The 13,876-nt window shown below is 47.8% G+C and overlaps 1 protein-coding gene across 1 annotated transcript in view; it reads right to left on the bottom strand.

Annotated features, from left to right (window-relative positions):
* Positions 1–13,876, bottom strand: part of Ttc39c (tetratricopeptide repeat domain 39C) — a 92,880-nt gene that overhangs the window by 17,076 nt on the left and 61,928 nt on the right. The window contains exon 7 of the mRNA XM_005355770.2: positions 100–193. Within this exon, the coding sequence (XP_005355827.1) occupies positions 100–193 (94 nt within the window). The remainder of the gene's footprint in view (positions 1–99; positions 194–13,876) is intronic.

Below are 13,876 nucleotides of genomic sequence, written 5' to 3'. Positions count from 1 at the left end.
GACAGACAAACTGGATTCTAGTTACCCATTTCATACGGACAGACAAACTGGATTCTAGTTACCCATTTCATACAGACAGACAAACTGGATTCTAGTTACCGATTTCATATAGACAGACATGCTGAATCTCCCTCTGATCTATGGCGAGTTCCAAAGCAGTGTGGAAGGAAGTCAAGGCACTGTTGATTTGACACTAAGGAGAAAAGAAAGGCATGGTGATTGGTTATGACCTGACATCATCATAAATCAAACTCAGCTTCTTCCTGAGTTGTGATTTTTTTTAAAGGTGTGGTTTTATTTTTTAAGATGTATTTATTATGCATACAGTATTCTGGCATGTATTCCCACACACCAGAAGAAGGCACCAGATCTCATTATAGATGGTTGTGAGCCACCATGTGGGTGCTGGGAATTGAACTCAGGACTTCTGGAAAAGCAGCCATTGCTCTTAACCTCTGAGCCACCTCTCCAGTCCCCTATGTTGTGATTTTAAACAGAGCGAGCACAGTACAGGGGAAAGGGTTGTGAAGAAAATACACCAATTTGCCTAATAGAGGTGAAATTAACCTCAGCATAGAAAACTCCCTTTCAAAACTTTTTTCACTTATTTTCTGTGTGTGCACATACATAGCACAGCTAGCGCATACATGAGCTCACCTTTCACCATGAGGGGCCTGGGGATTGAACTCATGTCCCTGGGCTTGGCAGCAAGTTCCCTTATCCTCAAGCCGTCCCCTTTTGCTTTGCTTTTCTTTTTGTTTTCTGGAGCAAGGTCCCACTCTGTGGCCCACACTGGCTTCAGTCCCATGATCCTCTCTCCTCCGCATCCCTTCCCAAGCCCTTGAGAGTACAGGTGCGCACCACACAGCAGGCTTAGGAGGTGACTTTGGCTCAGCTTCCCTCCAGCCCCCCCCCCCCAGCAGGCTTAGGAGGTGACTTTGCTCCACAGGACAGGGGATGGTTTGCTTCTAAACTGAAGCTGGTATCCATTTGCTTCTGGTCGTTTGGTTCCTCTCTGAACACTCAGAGGCTCTCGGAGGCTCCAGATTCCATGTGCACTGTGCATCTGTCTACCCACTGCTGCCAGAGCCCAACAGCCTCCAGATGTTAGCTTTAGTTGTTTCTGGTTATATACTTTATACACGATCGCTCTCCCCTCTCCCACTCTGCTGCCTCACTTTCTGGGGTCTCAGTGGCAGGCCACTGCAGTCTGAAAACAGGATAGAATACAGGAAGATGCTTGGCGAGTATGCGGCCACGTTCCTGTAACTTTTACTACAGTGTCTGGTTGTACCTGTTCTTGGTGAGTACACAACCACGTTCCTGTAACTTTTATTACACTGGATGGTTGTACCTGCTCTGTTTTACCACTGCTGCTCTTTGCCTAATTTATACATTAGATTGCGCCTGAGTAAACGTGCAAAGGAAAAGCCTATATCTAGCGTTCGGTTCTCTCTGTGGCCTCATTCCTCCTGAAGGTCTTGGAAACCATGGCCCAGGTATGGAAGGAGCCACGGGTACGGAAGGAGCCACTGAATATCTGATTTTTCTTTCCACTAAAAGGTTTTCCTCAAGAATGCTGAAAAAACATCATCAGAATCAGAAAAGATCCAGCTCCTTAAATAGGTATTGAGATGTGTCCAGGAATCTAACACTAAAGGCCCCGCACCCAGTGAGACCACACAGCCTGCTCTGAGGGTGATGGCCCCGCACATCCCTTTTTTTCCAGCTGGACTGAGGCATTCCCTTGCCCTACACTGGTAGGCCTGCGACTTCCTCCCCAGCCCTCCTCCTGGCTCCCAACAAGCTCCCTTAGGAAGGGTCCAGGGAAGAGGATCTGCAGGCCTCAGGGTCACTGAGACCAGGATGAGCCAGAGTGGTAACTTCAGAGCAACCTGTGACTCCAGAACTCTGTGGCTGATGCTGTGGCCTGACAAAGCTGGGACCTGACGGATAACTGCCCTTGTGTGATACATGTTCTGTTGTCAGAAAGACTGAAACTACAACCTTCACACCGTCAATAAACACTGGCAAGGAGGCCACAAAGAGACTTTTCACCTGGTCATTCCTGCGCTTGACTGACACACCTGGCACTGGAGAGGACCTCAGAGGAACGACAAAACTCCCATGGGGAAACGAGACAGTTAAACTTAGACACAGACACCAAACTGATGCAAACAACCGTTCACGAAGGTGTGTACAGGAGAGTGTGCCAGGGAGTTCAGGCCCCAAGACACTTGTTATGACTGTCTCCAACTGTCCCCTCAGACAGCCCCCCAGTTCGTTCCAGGCACCCTCTCCTTACTCCCTGCGCAGAAACCACTGCACTGGTCACTTCTGCTTCCAGCATCTCTGGTCCGCAAGCTAAGGGCACTTGGCACTCACACACAGGGTGTTCACTTCTGAGTGGGCCATAGTGACCAAGCTGTCTCCAGCTGTGTTTTCACAACAGTACAGTGCAGGTGCCGAGGAAAGAACAGTGCTCATCAGTGACTGCGGCTGGCTCTTGATAGCACAGTCAAAATAAGACTCTGATGTCAAGAAGGGAAGACAGAAGCCAAGAAATAACACTGTAGCTCTTGGTGCTTCCCAAACCTCTCTGTGACAGACACATTCTCATCTATTTTCAAACAAGGTGAAGACGTTCCTGAAGCCGCAGGGTGTGAGACCCTGCAGATGCCTAGCTTTGTTTAGCCCGGTATGGGAGAACATACAATGTGGAAGATACTTCCATTTGAACACAGGTAAGTGAACATAGCGGTTGACAGAACTGCACTTCCTAAGGTCCTGAGTTCAGTTCTCAGCAACCACATGGTAGCTCACAACCATCAGTAATGACATCTGGTGCCCTCCTGAAGAAAAGACCTGGTCATCCTCATCAGCTTAGACCATGAAACCCAATATGGATGAGTTCAACAGAACCACCATGTATGGGCTGCCCATGTATGATTCAGCATTGCCAGGGCATAAATTTCACTTATTCATTCAAATAAACAAAGCACTGCACAGGAGGTGGCTTTCCAGGTCCTTGGGGCAGGAGCTGGGCAGCCAAGGATGCAGGAAAAGGGATCCATCCAAAGGTGATCCTCAGTCCGCTGCAGTAGACAATGACTTTTAGAAAACTTGGTAACACGGGGAGAATCCCTTAGATGCCCCCTGGCTACTGCTCTTTACAGCTGTGGATCCAACTGGGCTGAGCATGCCTGCACACATCACCCATGCACAAGATGCAGTTGAAAGAAAGATGCTGCAATCGTCAAGCTGGTGAAGGGATCTGAGACATCTGGACTGCAGGTGTAGGAATAATTTCTATTATTGGCGGCCACATGGTCTGCAACAGTCTATTACACAGACTTGAGAAACAAAGGTTGTTCATTTCTGTAAAATTTACAAGTGTGAAGAACGTGCCCCCTCTTTCTTGTATGAGAAAAAACTTGAAAATACTAAGGGGGGGGGGCTCAAAGACAGGATACCAAGAGTCGGCATTACTGCCAATCAACTCTAACTCTACCTGGATCGTTCCTTGAAGGATTTGTTTAAATAACAGAAAGATATTACCCTTCTTCACCAAAATAATTTAAAACAAGAAAATAACGTATGGTGGGTTTTATGATGAATTAAAATACCTAGCACAGCACAGAGATGAGATTCCCAGCTTAGTTTTAGAATAAATCATAACATATAACTGGGCTGCAGAGGACACAGAAACAGGCTTGTGTGGATGCCTCAGTGTTCTGAGTCTGACCCAAACAGTCTGGTTTATTAAAGATTTCCCTATTTTCATCTTATTGTACAGCGTTTTGCCTAAATGTGTCTGTGCGCCACATGGGTGTGGTGACCCTGGAGGCTATACATAGTGTCTGATTTTCTGAATCCAGAGTTATACATGGCTGTGAGATGCCATGTGGGTGCTGGCAACCAAACCCAGGTCCTCTGCAACAGTAAGTATAGGATAAAGAGGAAAGAATGCCTGACCCTGACCTGACCTGAGACCTGGGCCAAGGAAAAACACCCTGACCCTGATTTGACCCAGAGCCAGGGCTTGAAATCCCACCAATCCCTGAGCCTGTCCCTGAGTCAGGCTACAGATCCCACCAAGCCACTGGAAAAGCTCTCCCACTTCCCCACCCCTAAGAAATCCTATATAATCTCTGTACCCTGTTCGTTTGCTACCGCTTCTCACTCTAGAGGCAGCCACCGTCCTGGATCCCTGCTTCCCAATAAATCTCCTGGGTGAGGTTTGCTGTGCGGTGTGACACTGGGTGGAACTGCAGTAATGTGTCACTTTTAATACCCACCAGAACAGAGCTGTTACACCGTGGGGAACCAAAGAAAAGATGTAACAATTTCACTGGGTAAACTTTGCCCCCTGGAGCCGAGCTCTTACACTGTGGGGGACCAAAGAAAAGATGTAACAACTTCACTGGGGCAGAGTTGTTACACCTTCCCGGCTGGGCTCACTGTGAGATGCCGGTATTCCTTGGCTCCCACCTACCAGGTTACTTTTCTATTCCATTTAGAGTAAGCACTCTTAACCACTAAACCCTCTCTCCAGTAGGACACTGGCTTTTTTTTTTTTGTCAAATTATATACTAACAAATTATGTATTTTTTTTTTTTTACTGAGGTATAGCCCATGGAACCCTCTGCTTGCCAAACATGAAGACCTGACTTCAACTTCCAGCTATGATGGTGCATATCTGTAATTCTTAGGCAAGAGAATCCTAAATTCAAGGTCATCCTCAGTTCTACAGGGAGTTTTAGGCCAGCCTGGACTACATGCAATCACATCTTTAAAAAAAAACAAAAACAAAACTAGTAACAACAAAACCCCTGAGACATGTATTAGAGGAGGCCTTCACTAGCAATACAAACACAAGCAAGCAAACAAAAGGGCTGCCAAACCCGGTCTCCAAGGGAGTCATAAACAAAACAAGGGCAAGGCCTCGCCAAGCTAAGTGGAGTATGGCCATTACCAAACTGAAATCAGCGTAACTGGCAGCCATTGCGCTGTGCCTGTGGACCAAGCATGTCTTCCAGGTATTCAAGCCACTGCCTTCTTAGCGGTGTGTTCCTGGCATTTCCTTAGCTGGTCTGTGCAAAACACTCTAGACTTCAACAGCTTGAGCTCACATCTGCCACTGTTATGCTCTCAAGGGGGGTTCATACCATGTTCTTGAAATGCCAGGCAAGGGATCTAGCACTGAGCTGTTTCTCTGACCTCAAGTTCTCAGAACTTGCCACGGTTCTCCCTTGGCTGGTCCATGGAGATGGTCAAGTCTTAAGACAACGTGCTAGTTTGTTCACTGAATAAAAGCATCAGTTAAATGTGGAGATCCAGCAGAGCCCTGGCTCACGCCTCTTTATCCTGACTCTGATGATGACGTTACCAAGCTGCACCAACGGAAATGGCTTGTTGCAGGGTTCTATCAATGTCATTTTTGCCAAAGGGGAAATATATCTTCAATTTTTAATTTGCTGATACCTTCTTTGGCTTTGAAAAAAATTCAGATTGGGTAGCCTTGCTTTAAAAATGGCTTTATGAATTATTTCCCTAATACAGGAAACACCAGGGAAAGATCTGAGGTTGAGTGATAAGTAGTTTTTTTTTTTTCAATAAGCCCTAAAGTTTACAATATAGCATTTAAAAATTCAGCTTGGTTTGGTGACCACCTTGAACCCCAGCTCTTGGGAGGTATAGACAGGTGGATCTCTGTGAGTTCAAGGCCAGGCTGTCCTACAGTGAGTCACAGGCCAGCCGCCATGCCTGGCTCTGACTTTAGTGTAAGTATATGTACGTACTTGTGCCTGTTTATGGTGTGTGCATGTATGCAGGTGTGCAGGTGTGGGCAGAAACCAGAGAAGGCATGGATCTGCCGGTGCTGGAAGCACAGCCAGGAGTCATGGACGTGAGTTCTGGGAACCAAATCCAGTCTTCTGAGCAGAAATGTCACCGGCTGATTCCTGGCCCAGAATCTAGGTTTTAAACATCGAGTGTTTCATATGGGTCATAGAGGCAGGCGTGTTAAGAACAGACTATAAGGCAAGAAAGGTACGGAGGGGTCAGTAGGAAACTGCTGTAGTCACAGAGGAAACAGAGAACAGCCTGTTCCTCAGAAATTCTACATCTGGAAGTCACTACCCAACACAAACGGTTAAGTCATGGAAGAGGCTAGGCAGAAAAAAGAGATGTGGCTGCCACTGTTTGTGCCACAGAGCGGGGACACCTGTGCTGCTAATGCTAATCACACAGGGACAGCAGGTTAGGAAATGACAGAGGTCTATGCTACAGGGATGGTCTGGAGTCACCAAGTGCTTGTGACAGGAGACTGAAGCCTACTATAAGCGACGGGTCGTGAGACTTGCGTCTCCGGCCACCAATGACAGACAGCACTGTTGTCTGCAGCGTGTGATGCACAGCAGAGTCTCAGCTGCTTCTTAGGGCTTCTGCATCCTGCCGCACTCTCGAGTGAAGCGGAATGCTGGGAACGAGGATGCTAAAGCACTGTCAGAGGCTGACCAGCAGGTGTAAAATCCGCCTGTGGGTGACCCTGCTTCAGCTGGTGCCAATCTGTCCCCTCACCCCCCCCCGTGCCCGGACAGATGCCAACACTCTCAGTGTGGCAGTGGGGCCACCGGAAGGCTTTGCTGAGGCCAGGTGGCCTTAAGAGGCTGGGTCACTGAAACTGGCAACGTCACTGACGTCAGTCTCCAGCTCCCATCCTCAGATCCTACCCTAGTCTCGCCCATCCCCCATAATCACGCCCATCCACTTGTCTCTGACTTCCTGGCTGGCTGAGCCTGCCACATATTCATATTGCTCGTAGACAGGAGCTTTTCCTATTTTTTGTGACATCCCTCAGCCCCTCAGCAGGCCTATGATGTCACAGGCTCTCGGTACCTGAACATGTCTGGAGAATGGCTATAGCAGTCAGTTCTGCAGCCTGTACATGGTGAGATGAACCCCTTGGAATGAAGTCACCAGATCCTCCACTAACAGAAGCGGACTTGAAGTGGGCATCTCTTAGGATTCTCGTGTTCTCCCAACAGTGACTCATGTGATTTGGGGAATGTGTGTGACAGGAACTGCTTCTTCCTGGGACTCACAACTCAGATGAAGTAGGAGGGACGCTGAAGAGTGCAAATGAGTCACCAAGGACCCAATGCTTTGGCTCGCCTGAGTGACAACACTGAAGGCTGACAACAGCAGGAGCTGCCCTCTTTACGTAGACAGCACATGGGTCACAACGTGAGACCAGGAGCCAGCGAGATGGCTCAGCAGCTAAGGGCACTTGCCTTGCAAGCCTGGTGACGTCAGTTTGATCCCACATAATGGTGGAAGGAAAGAACCAAGTCTACAGTGGTATCCTCTGGCCTCCACCGACACGCTATAGCAGGTGCTCTCTCTCTCTCTCACAGACACACACACCACACACACACATTTTGTCTCTCAAGCAACAACAGTAATAATACTTTTTTAAAAATCTAGACAAGGCCCAAAAGTGGAAGAGCATTAGATGCTGAAGCCAGAGCCTTGTGCATTCTAGCCAGACACCATACCACTAAACCGCACCACCCCAGCCCCCAGTCCCCGTGGAGATGCTCCCAATCCACATTTTCTCCACTACACCAGGATGTTTTCAACATGATGTAGAAAAAGAATTTGTATGGGAGAAAAAAGCAGAACACTGAAAAGTGTTCATGAAAAAGAAGACATGAAAGAATTAAAAATAACAGAACAATGTCAAGAATTTCCTCAGGAAACAAAGGAATAGTGAATATACTAGTTTATGAACTCAGTCATGGTACTCAGAAAGACTGAGAGTCAAGTGCAGGTAGAAAAGACAGAACAAGAAGAGAGACGTGCATGAAAGAAACAGACGGAAGCCATAATCGGGAATGCAGCCTCACAGAGGTCCCTACAAGTGCGGCACTCTGGGAGGATGTCCTAGGGTGTCTGGCAAAGGACCTAGCATACTCACAGGTACAATCATTCTCTCATTGTCAAACAAACCTTCGTTATCAGTAACCCCATCTCCTCGACAGGCTTCCTCCACATCTAAGCAAATCACTGCCTATTCTCTCTCTACACTTTTGTCCGGTCCGAGACTTAATTGCACGGGGCCCATGTCTAGCTCTCTTCTAGCATGTATGGCTGGTGGCAGGTGCGGGCTCGGACTTCCTTCCTTTTACATGATGGGTTATAGCCACTACATGGATATACCACACACCGTTTGTTCTTCCACCTGCCGAGGGACACTGGCTTTGCTTTACTTTTTACTATCATGAACAATAAACACTGGGAAATCGATATTTTCATTTCTCCTGGGTATATCACTCCAAGAACTGCTGAGCCGGCTAGTGAGTGGATGCTTAGCACTTTGAGGCCATGCTGAAGTGTACCTCACTTTACCTTCCCATCAGCAAGAACGAAGGCGCAGGTGTCCCCAGTCACAGGAACATTTGCTTCTGGCTGTCACACGTAGCCAGGTGGCTGTGACGTTCCACCTGTCACTGGAATGAGGCGTTTTAAATGACTTTCACCACCAGGTATCTTTTCATAAGCTTATCAGCCCTTGGTATAACGACAAATGACTGGCATCTACTATGAGCCAACACTGGGCCAACATGGAGGCCTGGCTGAAGGCCACCACTGGCAACCTCTTGGGTTATGTAGTAACTTCAAACTGGGTAATTTTTCTTTTTATTGCTACACTCGAATACTGTTTCAGGACACTGAAATAGGTCTTTCTTTAAGGACAGGGTTCACAAAGTCCTTTTCCAAGTCGAGACTGTCACTTCAGGTTCTCAGTCACTGTAACACCAGCGTTCACTGTGATGTGGCCAAGCCACCTGTTTTTTCTTCCATCTCTGTATTCTCCTGGTCATATACAAGCTGCTAGCTAAGAGCTCTCTGATTCTAGGTTCTACAGTCACAGCTCCTACCTGGCTGCGAGGGAATTTCACGGCTGAAACAGCTGTCAAGTGAGATTCTTTCATGTGTGTGCTTCGGTGCTTCGTTGTTCCAGCCCCGTTCGCTGAAGACATTGGGGGGGGGGGACGACTGATTGGTCTTGGTGCCCTTGTTGAGAGTCGAATGACCATAAATGGGGGCTTCTTTATCACTGATCCTTATGTTTATTCTTCTGCCAGTGCCGCACCATCTGGAGTACTCTGCTGTACGCTTTCCAACTTTGCATTCTTTTTCCGGACTGTTATGACTATCCTGGGTCCCTTAAGATTAGGTCATCTTGCCCACCTCTGCCAGGTCATTGCTGGTTTGTTTGTACAATGGAGGGGATGGAGCCCAGAGCCTTGCACACAGGCCAGGCAAGTACCCCACTGCTGAGCAACATCCCAGGTACCCAAGCTGCAGCTCTGAAAGTGGCTGCACTAGAAGCTTGACAGGGGTTTGGGCAACTCAAAGAGCACCGCCACCCCACAATACCGGATCTTCTACCATGTGCCTGCCCTGTGATGGCTTGTCTGCGACCTTTTAAGTACTATCTTTAAACTGCTCCACCCAGCACCACTAGGGGCATAAGAGAAGTGGAAATACAACCACAGGGTCAGGGAGGGGACTTGGGAACTTAGCTGAGTCAATGAAGTGCTTGTCACATAACCAGAAGGGTCTGAGTTCAGTCTCAGCACCTGGGCAAAGCTGGGTATGGTTGCCAAGCCTAGACTTCAAGTGCAGGGGAGGTAGAGACCAGAGGACCCTGGAGGTTCACTGACCAGCCAGCCTCGTTCAGTCTTTGACTTCAGGCTCAGCGAGAGGCCCTGTTTCAAAACATAAGGTGGTAATCGAGGAAAACAGCTAACACCAACCTCTGGCCTCCATATACACATGTACACATGTGCGCATGCATTCCCTGGTACCACACCCACACACACACCCACACCCACACCCACACACACACCAGAGGTGGGATATTGCTGTCATAGAATAACTGTGTACTGTCTGTCTCTATGCATTTGCCTGCTCTGGCGATTCCACATAAAACGATCACAAAATTGTATGGGGTTCCAGCTTACATGTGACTCGGCACTTAGACGGTTATACAGCAAGATGGCGGTCAAGGGCATGCATGTGGCCGCCTCTCCAGGCCTACAGTGGGTACAGTGAACAGGAAGCTCATCCTCTTGAGCACACTCAAGAGCCCAGAGATGGGAACCAACACTGCAGCTCGTCCAGCCAGGGTGATGAGGGCACATGCAGGGTTCCGTTTACAAACAACAAGGGTGTCACAGTTAGCGTTTCTGTCACTGTGACCAAAGAGCAAGTTGGGGAGGAAAGGGTTTCTTAGGCCCACACCACAACATTCCTGTTCATCACTGAAGGACGTAAGGACAGGAGTTCAAACAGGGCAGGATCCTAGAGAGGAGCTGATGCAGAGGCCATGGAGGGGTGCTGCTTACTGACTTGCTCAACCTCTTTTCTTATAGAACCCAGGACACCAGCCCAGGGATGGCACCACCTACCATGAGCTGGGCCCTCCATCAATGATCACTAATTGAGAAAATGCCTCACAGCTGGGTCTCAGGGAGGCATTTCCTCAGCTGAGGCTCCTTTCTCTGACGTCTCTAGCTTGTGTCCAGTTAACACACAAACCAGCCTACACATGGGTTGCTATTATCTTCTCATGTCAGTGAGTTCACTTTCATCATACCATACAATATGGCTTCATCTAACTGGGATGCAAGGACAGATGCAGCTTCCATATCCCCCACACCAGATGAAATCAGTAATGGTTCCTGAACTTCTAAGAATAAATGGCAACCCTGTTTTTTTTTGTTTTGTTTTGTGTGTGTGTGGGGGGGGGTGGGTATTTAAGGTAACTGAGAAGCATGTATGGGCTGGAGGGAAAGAAGATAACAATTAATCAGACTTGAGGGAATTCACTCTCTTCCTGCATTGCCTCCGAGTCTACAAATAGCAACATTCCATCACACACGAGGCATGCACTGGACACATGAGGCGTGCGGTTCACACGCGAGGCACAGGTTACCCCTCAACAAGCAGTTCTGATGATGGAATTCACAGACCGCGCAGAGTGTGGTCCCTCTGCCCTGGCCCCTGCTCCCACAACCTCTGCAGGTCTCCTTTCTTCTCTACTTGATGAATGAGTCACCACACAATCAGGAAGGAGCAGGCTAAACAACAGCACAGGGCTGTCATCTCCGGGACGACCAATGTAAATTAAACAAAGTGTGGCGTGAAAGCATTGCAGCCAGCTTTAAAAGTCCCTTCATGCCCCGGTTTTCGGCGGCTGTGATAAAGCAGCCCAGGAGGACAGGGGTTATTTGACTTACACTTGCAGATCACAGTCCATCAGTAAGGAGAGTTAGGACAGAAACCTGAACAGGAACTTGAAGTTCAACCATGGCTGACTGACAGGCTCACACTTAACTAGCCTTACCATCCAGTCCAGGACCACCTTCTCAGGGACTGTGCCACTCCTGGTGGGCTGGGCCTTCCCACGTCAGTGAACAATCAAGGCTCCCCTCCCCACACCCAGATACGGACACAGGCCAATCTGATCTTGGGAATTCCTCAATGGAGGTTTTCCTTCTAGGCCACATCAAGTTGACAACTGCAGCCAATTAGGACATGCTCCTGGCTGAGGACACCTGCGCTAATGGTGCAGTGAAAAGGGCGGAAACCGCAGGGATCACAGGAGGTGGTCAGTGTATGAAGAGATCCTTCTATGCAGAGCTTCAGAGACCACATGTGAACAGGGCCCTGACCCTCCAGGAAGGACTGCGACACCAGGTGCCATGAAGTAAAGGTCAGCAATCACAGGAGACAGCACGGAGGGATGGTGCCCCTCGTTGTGCCTTGCTCGGCAGTAAGGGCTCTGGCAGGACATTGCCTCTTACAAGAAACCAATCAACAAGCTGATCCCAACACCGTCCTCACAACTGCACAGGAAGGTTCCAGAAGCAGGGTCACATCTATATGTCTATCTCATCATTTCAAATGTTTGATCATCTGTGTTCATTCATTGTGTACACACACACACACACACACACACACACACACACACACAAAACACGAATATGTCTAAAGAAGGAGACAAAGCTCACTGAAACGTCTCCCATATGACTGTTTGGCCCTAGAAGCTTCCACTGTCCTCATGCTACAGTGAAGGGCCTGTTAGGCACAGGTTAGGGGTTCTCCTGTGCTCTCATCCTGGGTCTCCTGGTCACAGCACAGAGGTTCATTTAAATGCATTTGCATTTGTCTTGTTCATGCAGTTCTTTACTATCACATCTTTGAAGCACAGATTTAACTCTGAAGAGATGAAACTCTTTAATAGCACATCAAAATCTCAACACAGACTGTATTCATGGGCTCTGCACTGCGGATCCCCTACCTGCAGATTCAAACTCAGATTTACATATTTTAATTTTAATTTGTACCTGTCCACACTTTCCCCTTAAACAAAACAGTGAAACAGCCATTTAGTTAGCTTCACACTGCACTGTGTCTCATGGTGAACTGTAGATAAGCTAGAGACTAAAATGTATGGAGACTACGCAAACATGTTTTATAGAAAGGATTTGAGCACTCACTGATTTTGCCTCTTCAGGGGATCCTGGAACAGACCTTCCAGGGACACGAGCTTCCCTTCCCAACATGCAAGGACTCCTCTTGACGGCTTAACTAATCTGCGCAGCAGGTCAACCCTGGGCTGGACCAGGACTATAATGGCATTTCAATTGTATTTTAATAAATAAAGCTTGCCTGAAGATCTGAGAGTAAAACAGCCCCACTGGTCAGCCTTATAGACCGGGCAGTGTGATACACACCTTTAATCCCAGTGACCACCCTAGTTTGCCATAGAAACTGAGCAGTGCTTGCCTTTAATCACAGTGGTGTACATCTTTAATCCCAGCCCTAGAGAGGATGATAAAATGGGAGGAAACGGCTATCAAACACAGTCTCATTCTGAGATTCCTGGAGGCAGGGTCGCCACTTCAGACTGAGGTCAGGGAAGAGTCAGTGGCTGCCTGCTTTTCTGCTCGGTCTTCAGGTTGAGCTCCAATTTCTCTCTCTGAGCTTTTATCAATCGTGCTTCACAGAACTTCTACTTTCAACACTAAACACACGACTTTCACAAGTGTGAGCAAGAGTTCCAGGGATGCTTTCAAGGAAAGAGCCCGTGCAATGTTAGCATGACAGCTACTCTTTATAGGGTATCTTCTTAAACTTAAAGAAAGCTACTTATGGCACACGAATAGTTGGGCATTTATTTAGAGATAAATATGAAAAAGTCACCATAGCACAGACACTATGAAGACAAAGTATGAACGCACACACAGAACCAAATACATACACGTGTGTAACATACAAAACTGATTGTTAATATCAAACAAGAGGAAAAATGTACAAATCGGTATTGTTTAAAGGGAAAAAAGACTAGAGAATCATAAATATAGTTTATTAAAATGTAGACTGTACCTAATACTTTAAAAATGACCACAGGGCTGGAGCTGGCTCAGGGCTTAAAGCTCTCAGAGGACACAAGTTCAATGCCAGCCCCGTCAGGCGGCTCAGTACACCTGAACGGTGGCCCCAGGAGCTCTCAGGCCTCTAGCTTCCATGGGCACCAGCACTCTTGTGCATGCACACGCACAGCATTAAAAATCTAAAAAGCAATCGAGAAAACTCTCATTGTATCTTAATGGTCTTAATATTTGCTATTGCGGGTTGAACTGAATGGAAATTAATGGGAAACTTCAAACTGAGTCATCTTCCAGCTCTAGACACAATAGGTAAAGCAGCTGCCCTTGTATCTCAGGGACAGAGCACAGATGTCCAGGGCATGCTGGGAGTGCTGAGCACAGATGTCCAGGGCATGCTGGGAGTGCTG

Source organism: Microtus ochrogaster, chromosome 18, assembly GCF_000317375.1.
Source record: "Microtus ochrogaster isolate Prairie Vole_2 chromosome 18, MicOch1.0, whole genome shotgun sequence".
Taxonomy (NCBI): domain Eukaryota; kingdom Metazoa; phylum Chordata; class Mammalia; order Rodentia; family Cricetidae; genus Microtus; species Microtus ochrogaster.
This window is presented reverse-complemented; position numbering and strand designations above follow the sequence as displayed.